The sequence below is a fragment of the Elephantulus edwardii genome, unplaced genomic scaffold, assembly GCF_000299155.1.
Source record: "Elephantulus edwardii isolate Elephantulus edwardi_28Jun2011 unplaced genomic scaffold, EleEdw1.0 scaffold00095, whole genome shotgun sequence".
NCBI lineage: Eukaryota > Metazoa > Chordata > Mammalia > Macroscelidea > Macroscelididae > Elephantulus > Elephantulus edwardii.
The window spans coordinates 10638249-10654107 of record NW_006399845.1 but is presented as its reverse complement, the minus strand read 5'-3'; the positions used below and the strand labels follow the sequence as shown (position 1 = coordinate 10654107).

The 15859-nt window shown below is 48.1% G+C and overlaps 1 protein-coding gene and 1 pseudogene across 1 annotated transcript in view; both read left to right on the top strand.

The window, feature by feature from the left end:
- SLC4A9 (solute carrier family 4, sodium bicarbonate cotransporter, member 9) overlaps positions 1 to 7795 on the top strand; it is a 13143-nt gene extending 5348 nt beyond the window's left edge. Inside the window, exons 12-21 of the mRNA XM_006891161.1 lie at positions 1031 to 1083; positions 1315 to 1503; positions 1634 to 1747; positions 2806 to 2967; positions 3130 to 3308; positions 4290 to 4362; positions 6207 to 6275; positions 6494 to 6667; positions 7267 to 7422; positions 7742 to 7795. Coding sequence (XP_006891223.1) covers positions 1031 to 1083; positions 1315 to 1503; positions 1634 to 1747; positions 2806 to 2967; positions 3130 to 3308; positions 4290 to 4362; positions 6207 to 6275; positions 6494 to 6667; positions 7267 to 7422; positions 7742 to 7795 — 1223 coding nt within the window. The remainder of the gene's footprint in view (positions 1 to 1030; positions 1084 to 1314; positions 1504 to 1633; positions 1748 to 2805; positions 2968 to 3129; positions 3309 to 4289; positions 4363 to 6206; positions 6276 to 6493; positions 6668 to 7266; positions 7423 to 7741) is intronic.
- Positions 7796 to 12069: 4274 nt separating this feature from the next.
- Positions 12070 to 14053, top strand: LOC102870159 (annotated as a pseudogene).
- Positions 14054 to 15859: the final 1806 nt, after the last annotated feature.

The following is a 15859-nucleotide window of genomic DNA, read 5'->3' as shown; positions in this document are numbered from 1 at the left end:
TTGTTAAGTGCCATCGAGTCGCAGGCGACTCATAACGACCCTATGAAGGAGAGTTCTCGACACTTGGGTGCCTTTCATCCTCTCTCCAGATATAATATATAGCGCTTATATATATTTATTTATATATTTGTTGTTGTGGATGGCTGGATAGATAGATAGATGATAGATAGATAGATAGATAGATAGATAGATAGATAGATAGATAGACAGACAGATAGATAGACGGATGGATGGGTTTCCTATTGATGAAACCCAAATTGGATTTACTCATTCAGTCAAGAGTTTTAGTGGTGCAATGGTTAAGTGTTCAGCCACTGAGAGGTCTGTAGTTCAAATCCACTAGCCACTCCATGGGGGGAAAAATGTGGCAGTCTGCTTTGGTAAAGATTACAGCCTAGGAAAGCCTGTGGGACAGTTCTGCTCTGCCCTCTGTGGCAATGAGTTGGAACTGACTCACTGGCACACACCACCACCGAACCAGTCATGGCATCATTGGGCAGAGTCTTGCCTCAAAGAAGCTGAGCATGAGGCATGTAGCTTACTCCCAAGAAAAAGGAGAAGGATCTGGGTCAGGTACACCAGCTGCTTCTTCCAGAGAAGCTTTGAGTATTATAATGCAAACAAGAAGACTGGGGAAGAAGTGTTCGCTCCAACATGTGCCAGACACTGTGCTGGGCATGAACAAGACCAATTCAGACCCAGGGTGGGGGGGAAGGCCAAGGGAAAGTGCATAGATATGTAGATCCAACAAGTCAATGTGCACATCTGTTCACCAGAAATTTAGTGAACATCAGCTCTGCCAAGTCCTGTGCTAGGCACCAGAGATGGAGGGATGGAGAATTTAAGAGGGTAAGGGCATGGGCAAATGATCTGACGAGCACAGACCTATTAGCAATGGAATCAGCAGACAGATGAGCCAGATCTCTGATTGGATCTCTGATTCATCTTATTCTCTTAGATTAGGCTCTGGTGGGGCTGGGACAGGTTCCACGGGCAAGCGACATATACCTGAATTCTTCTTTACTTCCAGGAAATAAGTCTCAATGGACAAAGCCAAAAGACAATGATGATATCTTAAGAATGGTGAGACTCTGGAAGTGTGGAGAACAGAGAATTCAATGCCCTCTGGATCTCCCAAGCCTATAGAATAGGGAACCCCTCATACGTCACTGAGGCTCAGTCATTTCCTATGGCTAAAGGCTTCCTACCCTTGACTCTTCATATCTAAATAGGCTTTTCTCCTGATGAGGGGGGTCTAGGAGAGCAGGATGTTTATTCCATTGCCATGACCACCCTAACCACCCCTCCATATAGGACCTAGGCCTGGTCAATGCATCATTACTGCCCCCACTTCAGTGTGTCCAGCAGGGAGGCCACCCTCGTGGTCCCAACTGTTATGCAGTCCCAGACATCACCTTCTTCTCCTTCCTCCTCTTCCTCACCTCCTTCTTCTTTGCCATGGCCCTCAAGCATATCAAGACCAGCCACTTCTTCCCCTCAGTGGTAAGTATCCTCTTTATTTCTGTGGGAGAGGCCAGGCTCATGGCCTTGGGCCCTTTCTGTAAATGGGAAAGGATATGGAGGAAAGGGAATGATGTACTCAACTCTGGCTAAGCATTCATTGTGTGACCAGGTACGCAAGGTGCTCGGTGACTTTTCCTCAGTTTTGGCCATCCTTCTGGGCTGTGGCCTTGACGCCTTCCTGGGTCTAGCCACACCAAAGCTCATGGTGCCCAGAGAGTTCAAGGTGAGAGTTGGGAGTTGAGAGGGACAGGCAGAGGGGAAGGCAGGACCTAGCATACAGGACCCTTCTCTACAAATTTCAGTTTCCTCACTATTAAAATAGGAATAGTAGAGGTATTGGTCTTCCAGAGTTGTTTTAAGGATTTAATGAGGTGATGTGCTAGATACTTGGTGAATAGCCCAGAATACATACTAATCTGGGTTAGTGATCGTGAGGCATGGGCCTAGTCAGCTGGCCCTGGGTTTGAGTTCCAGTTCCACACTTCCAAGCTCTGTGATCTTAAACAAGTTAATCCACATTTCTGAGCCTCAATTTCTTCATCTATAAAATGGAAACATAACTGATGATAAAGACTTCCCCATAGGTTGTTCTGTGGTTTACTTCAGTATCTGGTACATTCCAAGTCCTCTGTAAATGGCAGCTACTGTTGCTACGGGGTCACCCTACCCTTGGTCTGGCCTTACTGGCTCCCCTACTCCCTACTTTTCTTGCTGCCTCATCACCTGCTCTGATCACAGACAATGCACAGGGCAGGGCTTAGCATTGACTCCCTCACCTGTCCTGTCCTGCAGCCTCCCCCTAGGAGACCAAGGGAAAAGCTTGAGGGCCTCAGAACCAGAGATAGAAACTGCGCCCTCACATCCACATTGACGCTTATAATCTGAACAGATGCAGGCACACCTGTCCCTGCCCCAGACCAAGGCAGGCCTGAGCCTGAGTTGCCCCACCCTGAATGGGGAAGGGCAGTGCCTAGGAAGGAGGTGTCTGTGCACAAGAATGGGCAGGCCTGCTCTTTCTTCTCCTCATGTTTCAGAGAGGGAGAGATCTTGAAAACCGAAGTCCAGAGCTCTTTGCTCTAGCCTAATCCTCAAACTAGTCTCCTTTCTTCTGCCCTCTCTCAGGGCGCGCGTGCGCGCGTGCACACACACACACACACACACACACGTGTAATATTGCTTGGGAAAGGTGAGTTGGGGAAAGAATACCAGAGCTGGAGTGTGTGGGAGAGAAGATGAGCATGGGAGATTCTCTCCAACCTTTCATGGAACGCTCTTCCCTAGCCCACGCTCTCTGGACGTGGCTGGTTGGTGTCACCTTTTAGAGCCAGTCCCTGGTGGCTGAGTGTGGCAGCAGCCCTGCCTGCCCTACTGCTTTCTATCCTCATCTTCATGGACCAGCAGATCACAGCAGTCATCCTCAACCGTCCAGAGTATAGACTACAGGTGAGGTTGGCTGGGTAAGGTCTTGGGCCTTTAACCAAGGAGTGGAAGCTCTAGGGTGGGGATTGGGGTATCCCTGTTCCTACTGTCCCTCCCCGGGGAAGAGGGGGCCCAGGCACGGGCCTAGGCCAGCATCACCCTCATGGGCTCCACCATCACCTCCAGAAGGGGGCAGGCTTCCACCTCGACCTCTTCTGTGTAGCTGTGTTGATGCTGCTCACCTCAGCACTTGGGCTACCCTGGTATGTCTCAGCAACCGTCATTTCCCTCGCCCACATGGATAGTCTCCGGAGGGAAAGTAAAGCCTGTGCCCCTGGAGAGCCCCCTCACTTCTTAGGCATCAGGTGAGGCTGGGATGAGGGTTGGGGGAAAAGTGGGCTAGTGATGTACAAGACAGTTATTCTGGTAGGTTAAATTCTAAGCAACTCCAAAGGACTCCTCACTGCCCATGAACATGATATTGGGGTGAATGGGTGGGTTTTGGGCTCAGAAGTGGCTGAAACATTTCTTCTCCTCTCTCCTCTTTAGAGTCTGGCTACAGGGGCTGGGAAGGGGTCTCAAGGGGGTATCACTGACTTAAGGTTAAAGGCATCTGGGGCTGAGGGCAAGGGCTGTCACCTAGTAATCCCCATAGAGGATTTTTTTTGTTGTTGTTACATTTGCGACACTCATAGCGACCCTATGTACAACAGCCCTAAACCCTGCTCTGTCCTGTGCCAATCTCATTGCCTCTGACATACCCATCCCGATTACCCCAGTCACTGAATCAATCCACCTCATAGAGGGTCTTCCCTTCCTGCGCTGTCCCTCTACTCTACCCAGCATGATGTCCCTCTCCAAAGACCTGTCTCTCCTTGCAACATGTCCAAAGTATGTCAGACAAAGCCCCAGAATCTTTCCCTCCAAGGAGTAGCCTGGTTTAGACACACATAATTGATTACAGTCATCTATTGCATGAATAATTTTGGAGTAACTATTGGAAATATGATTGTACTGTCTAAAACCTGTGCAATCAACTATGTTATTTGTTAATATGAGTCTCTATGATAGTGCAAAAATTGCTATTTTTCCATCAGAATAAAAACAAGAACTATTATAAGCTTGAACTGCTGGAGAGACCTCCCATGCTGAAGTACCCTTCCACTCCTGTCTAATAATTTTTCACTCTAAGCTAAGCAAGGCCCTCTCCTTCCAAGTAAATCATTGGCAGATCCCTCTAATTCTCTCCTGTTGGCAGGATCTGTAGTGCTACCTGGCCTGGATCTCCAGCCTGGGTGCCCCTGTGACTCTCTGGGGCCCCGGTTATTCACCCCTCTTCCCTACAGGGAGCAGAGGCTGACGGGCCTGGCTGTGTTCATTCTCACAGGAGTCTCCATCTTCCTGGCACCTGTGCTCAAGGTACCTTTGTTCAATAGCCCGGGGTCGGGCTCAGTGCAATAATATAATCATAGAGCAAGAACTGACATTGAACACTTGCTGTATGCCAGGCACTGTGTCACTTTTTCTGCATACGTGCTCTCATGTACTCCACACACTAGCCTTGAGGGGCACCTGCACTTTACAACTGGATAAAGGTATACAGCGGTTAAAGGAGCCAAGTGACTGTCTAGAGTCCATGAAGAGAGCCAGTTTTGAATTCAGATCTATCTGAAGTCCCAATTCTTATTTAGTAGATTTTGCACCCAGTGGAGTAAAGCTACACCACCACCACCACTCTTCCCACCCCACCCCCCACCCCCAGGGTTCAAGCACTAGCCTTGTTCCAGCTTCCCAGCAGGCCTGAGACTCAAAGCCTGAATATTATATCCCAGGAAAACTAGGTGGCAAAACTTCTCACTTCTCCCTCACTAGATGTTTATAGAATATCAGCTATGTGCAAAACTCTGTTAGACTCTTGGGAGAAGTGGGGGGCAACCTGAGGAGGGTGCTGAAAAGGAATACGTAGCCAAGCCCCCGCCAACAACAGCAGCAACACACAAGTAACAAGATCAGAAATATTCACCAAGCTGAGACAAGGAGCAGTCAAGGAGGATGTCAGACAAGGAGGCTCTGGCAGACTGACGAGAGGCTAGGGGAGGGAAAGGTCATGGAGGCTGGGTGAGAGAGGAGTACAAAGAGCCAGAAGGACCTGATCAGCCACTTACTAATTAGGTGACTCTCGTCAGCAGGTATTTACTGGGGCTAAGTCATATGCCACACAGTGTTCTGGGTTTAGGGGATATTGTGATTGTGTTGATTCTGAGATGTGGTGACCTCAGGCATCCAGAGTAAAGCTGCTCCATGAGTTTCAAGGCGGTGAGCTTTTGAAAGCAAACCCTCAGTCTTGTCCTACAAAGTGCCCAGGATGGCTTTGAACTACCAACCCTTCAGCCAGTAGTCAAGCACAGTATAATGGTGATCAAAAGAGACTATGTCCCTCCCCATCCTTACAGAACAGTAAAAGAAGGGGTGTGTGTGTGTGTGTGTGTGTGTGTGTGTGTGTGTGTGTAAATAATAATAATAAAACAGAATAATTCCAGACAGCGGTAACTTCTAAGGAAAATAAAGGAGGCTGAAGTGGTTGGTTAAGTAGGGACTGCTTTAAAGTGCTCTAACTCTGGTGGCGCAGTAAAAGGATGAGCCCCACTGGTGTTTCAAATTGACCAGAAGTTCCAAGGGGAAAAAGATGGGAAGTCTCTTCTGGAGCAGTTTCCAGCCTTGGAAACCCAGTGGTGGGTCAGCTATGAATTGACTCAGACTCACCAGAAAAATCACAAAGACTTTAGACTGAATGGTCGGATAAGGACTCCTGGGATGTCACAGATGAAGTATGAGTAATGAAAAGGATATGACCATTCTGAAGTCTCAGAGTAGAACATTTTAGGCAGAGAAAAATAGCAAAAGGCTTTGCTGGAGGTAGGCACCAGCCTGAGCATGGTGAGGCCGTGAGAGAAAGGCAGTATAGCAGGAGCACAGAGAGCTGACAGGACTGCGGAAGACAAGACTGGAGCGGGAGGACAGGGAAGGGACAAGTTTCTTTTCTGAAATTAAATTTCCCCCTTCTGTAAAATTGAGAGAGTACTAGAACTTGCCTCACCTAATTCAGGTAAAGATTCAGTGAGATGGGGCAGGTATGAAGAAAAAGAAAAAGCCTGTGGCTTAGGTCCTAAATGTAAGATGGATGGAGTTGGTACATCTGGTGGAGTGTCTAGGTGGCTGGCAGAGGCAGACTCCTCTGTCAGCTCTCGGCCTCTTTCTCCCAGTTCATCCCGATGCCCGTGCTCTACGGTATTTTCCTGTACATGGGGGTGGCAGCACTTAACAGCATCCAGGTGAGCCCATGGAAATCACCTAGCAACCCAAGTCTTTTTTTCTTTCCTGCTTGCACTTACCAGTTCTCCTAATTCTTTTTCTTGCCTCTCCTGAACACGGGGACTCTGCTGCCCCACTCTGTGTGGAGAGGGACCAAGGAAGTCTTCTGGGTGGGCTTCACTAACAGAGACACCCTCCAGGCTGCCTGAGTGCTCTTTTTGCCTCCTTTTGTTCCCAGTTCACAAAGAGGGTGCAGCTACTGTTGATGCCAGCAAAACACCAGCCAGACTTGCTGCTCTTGCGGCACGTGCCTCTGTGCAGAGTCCACCTGTTCACGGCCATCCAGCTGGTCTGCCTCGGTCTGCTTTGGACAATCAAATCTACCCCTGCAGCCATCATCTTCCCCCTCATGGTGATTTGGAATGGGGTTGGGAAGTGGTTCCTACATCTGTGGAGGTTTTGAGTGTTCCTGAGAAACTCTGAGCCTGGATGGATGGCCAAGGCCTACACAAAAGCGGGGGACAGTGGGGAGGAGGAGGCCATATTCCTTCTCTTACTTGCTCTTGTTCTACCTGGTTGAGAATCTGAACACAAAGAAAGATAGGCGAGGCATTCTCACAGATGGGTGGCCTGATTCACTTCCATCCCAGCTTTTATGATCTGATCAACTACAAAGAAGGATAATAAAGCTCATAAGGAAACTGAGGTCCTGGGAGGGGCAATGCTAGTGCCTTACTCACTGAGATAATAACAGACAGTTTCTGGTCTTGGCACTGCTGGCTGTGCACAGGACCATCATGTTTCCTCTATGAAGTTACTCGTGTCTCCAAGTACCAGCTTCCTTCTCAGTTCAATGGAAATAACAATTGTATCTTAACTATTAGGAGTGGGTTAGCTCAGTGAAACAATGTCTGATGTCTTGCATGTAGCAAAGTGCTTAATAAATTTAACCACTGATAGTATGCCTGCTGCTGTTGCTGACAGGTATGGGCTATGTTTCTATTCCTGCAGTTGCTGGGCCTGGTGGGTGTCCGGAAGGCCCTGGAGTGGGTTTTCTCACCACAGGAACTTCTTTGGCTGGATGAGCTGATGCCAGAAGAGGAGCAGAACATCCCTGAGAAGGTTCTGGACCCAGAGCACTCCTTCAGTGGGAGTGACAGTGATGATGTAAGTGTTAGGCTGAGGGTGGAGGGGAGAGCTCTTTGGGGCACCAGAATAGTCCAGTAGCTAGCTGCTCTACATTCCGAATATATTTCCATCAACACAATTACTCCCCTTAGCCCCTCCTTCATTGGACTGGGGTGCCAGTTTACTATGAGCCATTAGGGCTGGAAGGGGTTGGGGACATGCCTTGGTGAACTTTCTCAGCCTCATCTGTATCTTTGTCTCTCTGTGGGTCTGTAACTGTCATTATTGGCCCCTTCCTCTGTCTCTTTTTGTTTGGTTTTTATTCGTTTCTATCTCGTCTGGGATAACTCTTCCACAGTCAGATCTGATGTATCAGCCAAAGGCTCCAGAAATCAACATCTCTGTGAATTAGCTGTCACAGAAGGAGTACAAGCGGAGACTCCAGCAACTGAGCATGAGGTAAGGGTCTGAAGAAAGTGTTTCTGACATCAGCCCTGGAAGTATCCAATACTGTATGCTGACCAACCCTATTTTCTCTTAACACTTGGGTCCCTTGTAAACTCTAAAGTTGAGGCAGAGGTATAAGAGTCTTTCCAAAGGGAAAGAAGTAAATGAGGGGTACACTGGCTGGGCTCCCTGCGGATCTGAAATCTGGCCAGTAGAGGGAGTGCAAGCTCATACCACATGGGGAATGTGGAGAGGTGCACTGGCTAGAGAAGGGGGAGAAAGGAAAAGAGGAAGGAGAGAGCCCTTCATTGCCCCAGACTCCTCACTTAGGCTACATAGAACCACAATCCAAAAAAGTGATGAAGCTGTTGGTTACTTGCTCTTTCTGCCACTCATTCATGTTTTATTCCTCCACAAATCAAACATTATGAAGTACTCTTAGGGGATTAGGTCCCTGGGTAGCACACGTGGTTTGTACTTGGTTGATAAACAAAAGGCTGATGATTCCAACCTACACAGTAGTGCTGTTGTCGGTTGCCACTGAGGTGGAGCTGACTCATAGTTGATCCTCCAGCAGGTTTTCAGAGGCAATAAGTCACATGGGAAGAGATTTCTCATCCTTATCCCACAGAGCAGCTGGTGGATTCAAACCACGTACCTTTGGGATTGCAGCACAGCTTCTTACCACCAGGCCACTAGAGATCCCTCTGAATCCTGTGCTGTTATGTACTGTTGAGTCAGAACTGACTCCTAGCTAGCCCTCAAGTGGGTTTACAGAGGCTGTGAATAATATGAGAGGAAATCACCCCTTTTTTTTTTTCTTTCTATTGAGGAGCAGCTTGTGGATTCGAACCTCTTGCCTTCGGGTTGTCAGCACATTTCCTTATCCACTAGGACACCAAAGTAAGAGTACCAAAGTAAAAATACCTATTGCCATAGGGTCAAGAATCAGACAAATAAAAGGCATCTGTTAGAACAGAATAGTGCTGGATGAGGAAAGTACAGGCTATGGAAGCAGAGAAGCTTCTAACCCTTTCTTATGAGATAGTGATGCTTAGATGGAGAGGGAATGTTTGAGGCAGCCAAACCCAGTGTAATCGAGTCAACTCTAACTCACTGTGACCCTGCAGGACAAAATGGAACTGCCCCATAGGGTTTTCAGGAGGGCTCCAGTTCATACTGTGGACATGTAGCTAGGTCAGGCTTTTCCTTGGAAAGGGACATCAAGCTTGGAAAGATGGAGGGTCAGTGAAGGAGAGGAAGACTCCCATTGAGATGGATTAACACTGTGACTTTAGCAATGGGCTGTAGTGTCTCAGGATGAGGATGGCACAGGATAGGGCAGGGTTCGGGTTGGTTGTTCACAGCGTCACAATGAGTCCTACTCAACAGCACCTAACAACAAAAACTTGTGGGTAATCAGTGGTAAGTTGCACTGAGAACCCAAAAGCTGTGCATCGCTAGGGGTTTGAATCCTCCAGCAGCTCCACAGGGAAAGATGGGCTCCAGCCCTTGGATTTTACAGCCTTGGAAACCACATGGGGGACAGCTGAGTCTTCACATACTCGGTGGCAGGGAGTTAGTGGGACGGTATCCTGCAGGCTGTAAATCTTTATGTAAGCAGACTGCTACATCTTTCTCCCATGAAGTGACTGATGGATTTGATCTGTCAATCTTTTGATTAGCAGCTGAAACTTAGTCACTGCATCACCAGGGCTCCATCTGACAGAGGACACAGCAGGTACAAAAGTCTGGAACTAGTTGTCCCTGAGAAGCTAACCTTTCTCTTGGACCACAGAGTCTGCTAAACTCCAAGACACTCCAGAGGGAACCCAGAAGCCCCCACATTTGCCATGGAAAAATTTGGGGCCATTGGAAGAAAGGACAATTGATCCACTGGCCCAGGACAAGATCGCCTGGGTTTTGGTTATCCCCTGCTGCCCTCTTCTGTTCTTCACACTGTTGTGTCTGGACACTAGTTCTGTCTCACCGCATCTTCTCTCGGCTCACAGGTATCCAAGAAGAGCTCTGATTGCCAACATCAGTCTGCTGGGGACCTAGATCAATGGGGCAAGCCCAGGGGAGCTGCTGGACAAGACCTTTGTTCATCCTCCTCGATGGAGGTTGCAGATTTACTGTACAGGGAGGAAAGGTTGGTGAGCTAGAGACTTACCAGGTCCCCATTCACTGACTACTTATTAAAGAGATGTATCTGAGCTCAAACATACTTCCTATCTTGTACTTTTCTGTCCTCACAAACTCTCCTTTACAGATTCAAGAAATTGTTATGGAACTCTTTTGTGCTGGCAAAAGGGAAGGAAAAAGTCCCTCTTTTAAGAATAAGTATTTTTCTGTTTCAAACAGTTTTTAAACATGTGAAACAAATCTTTACTGTTCAAAGTCCTTTTTCTCTGATGACAAAGGCAAACGATATTACAACAAAATATTAAACCACCACCAAAACCATAGTTTTACCTATTACCACAGAGATAATCAGTGTTTGTTTAATGTATAACATTGCTCACATTTCTTTCAGTGGACATATTAATATTTTAATTAAAATTATATTAAACCATAGAATTCTACAACATGCTTATCACTTAATAGACATTGGATATATTTTCCATGTCAGTATCAGTATAGGGTTCAGAGCTGCTGTACATAGGGTCACTATGCATTGCAGGTGACTCAACCAGTAACACATTCTGTGAGGTTTGGAAGCAAGAATGGCACCCACTTCCTAAACAACTTGCTTCCAGAAACTATGAACTTCGATAAATGTCGATAGTTGTAGAGGGACTTCCAGCCTTTTGTTCATAGGGTCACTATGAGTCATGCTCGACTCAAAGGCAATCAACAACAATACACGTATTTACCTCATTCTTTTTTTATGCCCCAAACTGAACTCATACTTTTACCCTCATAAATCTTACAATGTTATGTAACAGACTAGGTTACAATGTTGTAAGCAACAGGATAATACCCATATTCATACAAGGAAGACTTGTTAATACCACTATAACTCAAATATATACACCAATAACCAGAGCCAAAGATGAGGAAATAGATCATTTATTTCTACCAACTTTTCCAGTAGAAAAATCTATTGAACATACAACCAAAACACATTAATAATATTGGGTGACTGGAATGTAAAAGCTGGGCACAGGGAAGAAGGTTGGAAAACATGGGCTTGGTGATAGAAATGAGACTGGAGATAGAATGTTAGAATTTTGTACAAATAATGATTTAGTCATTGCAAATACCTTTTATCAGAAACACAAACAGCAACTATATACATAGACTTCACCTGATGGCCTACACAGGAATTAGATTGACTACCTGTGTGTAAAGAATTGCTGGAGAAGCTCAATATCTTCCTAGTTTTCTAGGCCAGGTGCTGAATGTGGAACAGATCATCAACTACTTACATGCAAGTTCGAGCCTGTAGCTAAATAAAATTAAATCAAATCCACACGAACCCAGTTTGACCTTGAATCCATCCCACCTGAATTTAAAAGTCATTTCATGAACAGGTTTGAGGTCTTGAACACTAATGAATGAAGACCAAATGAGCTGTGGGAGGATATCAACAATGGATATCAACAATATTACTCATGAAAAATGCAAAAGTCATTACAAAGACAGTGGAGGGAGAAAAGACTGAGATAGATGTTAGAGGAAACTCTGAATATTGCACTAGAGTACCAAGAATCCAAAAGAAAGGGAAGAATACAGGAAGTTAAGGAGCTGAACATAAGATTTCAAAGGGCATTTCAGGAAGACAAAGCAAAATATTATCGTGAAATGTGCAAGGAGTTGAAGTCAGAAAATCAAAAGGGATGCACTCATTTGGCATTTCTAAAACGGAACTAACTGAAGAAAAAACTCAAGCTGAAGAAAAAACTTGAGTCTGAATATTTAAAGATGCAATGGGCAGAGCACTGCTGAGACCTGGATCTGTGCGCCCAGGGGCAGCTGATGCCCTCCGCTCCCCTCACTCGGCTACCGCAGCCAGGCCGCATCTGGACAGGGTACCGCGCGGTGGAGCCGAAGCCAGAATAAGAGAACCTGAAGGAATACTGAGTCCCATTTGCTGTTCTCTTGAGCAAGTGTACAAAACGCCAGAAATAGAGCTGCATGGTCCTCGGCTGAGCCCAGCCCCTGCAGCAGTCAGCACTTTCCTTCCTTCTAAGCCCTAGACCCAACCATTCGCCTGAGCGGCTGTTAAAGGCCAGGATGCTGCTTGGGGCGTCTCTGGTGGGGGTACTGTTATTCTCCCAGCTGGTGCTGAAACTCCCCTGGACCCAGGTGGAGTTCTCCCTGCTGCTCCTTTACCTGGGGTCTGGCGGCTGGCGCTTCCTCCGGATCTTTTTCAAGATCATCAGACGCGACATCTTCAGCGGCATGGTACTCCTGAGGATGAAGGCAAAAGTGCGGCGGTACCTGCGGGAGAAGCGGACAGTGCCCATCTTGTTTGCCTCTCTGGTACAGCGCCACCCCAACAAGACTGCCCTGATTTTTGAGGGCACGGATATTCACTGGACCTTCAAACAGTTGGATGACTACTCAAGCAGCTTAGCCAACTTCCTGCAGGCCCAAGGCCTGGCCTCAGGTGATGTGGCTGCCTTATTCATGGAGAACCGCAACGAGTTCGAGTTCGTGGGCCTGTGGCTGGGCATAGCCAAGCTGGGCGTGGAGGCAGCACTTACCAACACCAACCTCTGGCGGGATGCCCTGTGCCACTGCCTGACCACGTCACGGGCAAAGGTCCTCATCTTTGGCAGTGAGATGGCTGCAGCTATCTCTGAGATCCACACCAGCCTGGACCCCTCGATGAGCCTCTTCTGCTCTGGCCCATGGGAGCCCAGTGAAGTACCTGCTGGTACAAAGCACTTGGACCCCCTGCTGGTAGATGCCCCCACGCACCTGCCCAGTGTTCCTGACAAGGGTTTTCACAGATAAACTCTTCTACATCTACACGTCGGGCACCACTGGGATGCCCAAAGCTGCCATCGTGGTGCACAGCAGGTATTACCGCATGGTTGCTCTGGTATACTACGGATTCCGCATGCGGCCAGATGACATTGTCTACGACGGCCTCCCCCTCTATCATTCCGCAGGAAACACTGTGGGAGTAGGGCAGTGTTTGCTCCACGGCATGACAGTGGTGATCCGGAAGAAGTTCTCAGCATCCTGGTTCTGGGACGATTGTATCAAGTACAACTGTATGATTGTGCAGTACATCGGCGAGCTGTGCCGATACCTCCTCAACCAGCCCGCCCGAGAAGCTGAAAATAAGCACAAGGTGCGAATGGCCATAGGCAATGGCCTCCAGCAGTCCATCTAGACCAGCTTCTCCAGCTGCTTCAACATCCCCCAAGTGGCCGAGTTCTATGGGGCCACCGAGTGCAACTGCAGCCTGGGGAACTTCGACAGCCAGGTGGGGGCTTATGGCTTCAAGAGCCGCATCCTGTCCTTCGTGTACCCCATCCGGCTGGTGTGTGTCAATGAGGACACCTTGGAACTGATTCGGGGGCCCGAAGGCATCTGCATTCCCTGCCAGCCAGGTGAGCCTGGACAACTGGTGAGCCGCATCATCCAGAAGGATCGCTTGCGCCGCTTCGATAGCTACCTCAACCAGGGTGCCAACAACAAGAAAATTGCCAAGGATGTCTTCAAAAAGGGGGACCAGGCCTACCTCACAGGCAATGTGCTAGTGATGGACGAGCTGGGCTACCTGTATTTCCAGACCACACAGGGGACACGTTCCGCTGGAAAGGGGAAAACGTGTCCACAACAGAGGTGGAAGGCACACTCAACCGCCTGCTGGACATGGCCGACGTGACAGTGTATGGCGTTGAAGTGCCAGAAACGGAGGGCCGAGCTGGCATGGCTGCTATCACCAGCCCAACAAGTACCTGTGACCTGGAGCACTTGGCAAAATCCCTGGAGAAGGAGCTGCCCCTATATGCCCGCCCCATCTTCCTGCCCTTCCTGCACGAACTGCACAAGACAGGGACATACAAGTTCCAGAAGGCTGAGCTCTGAAAGCAAGGCTGTTGTGAAAGACCCATGGTTCTATCTGGACAGTTGCAAGGGCCGCTATGTCCCACTGGACCAAGAAGCCAACACCTGCATCCAGGCAGGTGAAGAGAAGGGTGACTTGCCCTGCACCCCTCTGAGGGCCAGTGGACACCGGATCCAGAGCCCCAGCTCCTAGCCTAGAGGGGTCCTGGGTGATGCCAGACCAAAGCAAGCAGGGCCAGCACCTCCACCCCAGGGTGCTGACCCCTCCCCTGAAAACTGCCAAGCGACTCACTTCCACCTCCCCCACCCCCACCAGAGGTTTTCTGTGAAAGCTTCATGTCCACTTTATGGTCTTGGAAAACAGAAGGGCCCCAGACCTGGCTGAGACTGACTGGGCTCCCTCAGGATGAGGTCTTGAGTCAGGGCAGGGAGAGGTGGAAGGGTCCCCAGGCTTTCCCCAGAGAGCAGGCACTCATAAGTGGGACCAGGACAGAAGCCCCAGATCCAGGAACCAGCAGGGTGGGCAGGGGCAGCAGTGGCCCAGCTTATCAACTGGGCAAAGGGGCCCAAGCGTCGCTTCTCCAGGAAGGTAGAAGGGAAACCCAGTGTGGTGCCAGCAGACCATCTGTGGCAGGAAACCCAACAGGGCACCCCTTCTCTCCTCCACTTATCTGTCTGTGGGTCACTGCCTGGCTGTCCATCAGGCAGGGCTTTCTGTCTTTGTGGGTCTGTCCTGTCACTCTTCCTCTCAGTCCTGGCCTGGTCTTGAGAGGAAGATGAATGGGGTAGGAGGCTCAGGGGTCCATAAACTCTGCCTTGATTCCCCCCTAAAAAAAAATAGATGCAATGGGCAGAATACTGAATGATCTAGAAAGCATCAAAAAATGGAAGAAGTGCAGAGTTACTAAACCAGAAATATCTGGGTGACACAAAAGAAGTTCATGAAACAACAGATGACCAAGAGATAATGGTGATGAAAGAGGAAGTCCAAGCTGCTCTGAATTAATCAGCAAAACGCAGGCCCCCGGAATTGATGGAATACCAATTGACATATTTCAACAAATAGATGCAGCCTTGGATATGCTCACCAGGTTGTACCAAGAAATCTGGAGGACAAATGTCTGGCCAGCTAACTGGAAGAGATCCATATTTATTCCCATTTAAAAAAAAATGATGATCCAGCACAGTATGGAAATTATTGAACAATATCACTAATATCAAGTGGGCTCTGGTGGCCTAGTGTAAGAATCTGCATTGCAATCCCGAAGGCATGCAGTTTGAATCTGCCAGCTGTTCCACGGGAGAAGGATGGGCAATCTCCTTCAGTGTGATTACTACCTCTGAAAACCCATTGGAGGGTCAGCTACAGGTCAGTTCCATCTTGATGGTATACAACAACAAAAACAACAGCCACAGCAACACCAACATCACTTATATCACATGCAAGTGAAATCCTACTGAAGACTATCCAAAAACAACTGAAAGTACATCAACAGAGAACTGCAAGAAATGCAAGCTGGGTTTGGAAGAGGCCATGGTACTAGGGATATTATAACTTAATGTTAGATGAATATTTGCTGAAAGCAGAGAGTGCCAGAGAAATGTCTATCTGTGTTTCATTGACTATGCAAAGGCGTTTGACTGTGTGGGACACAAAAAACTGGCTAACTCTGAGAAGAATGGGAATCCCAGAACACTTGATTGTGCTTATGTGAACCTATACTTGAGCCAGGAGGTAGTTGTCTGTACAGAGCAAGGAAACATTGAATTGTTCAAAACTGGGAAGGGTGTATGCCACGGAAGTGTCCTATTTCTATACCTTTTCAACTAACCCAAAGGTGCATTGTTCAAATCTACTAGCTGCTCTGCAGGAGAGAGATCTCCTCCTGTGTTCTTTTCTTTTTTAAAAATGATACACATTATTTTTATCATGGGAGTATGCAATGAGGGTTGCAGAGTGGATTATATTTGGGGGTAGGGGGTGGGGTTTGGGGAGGTG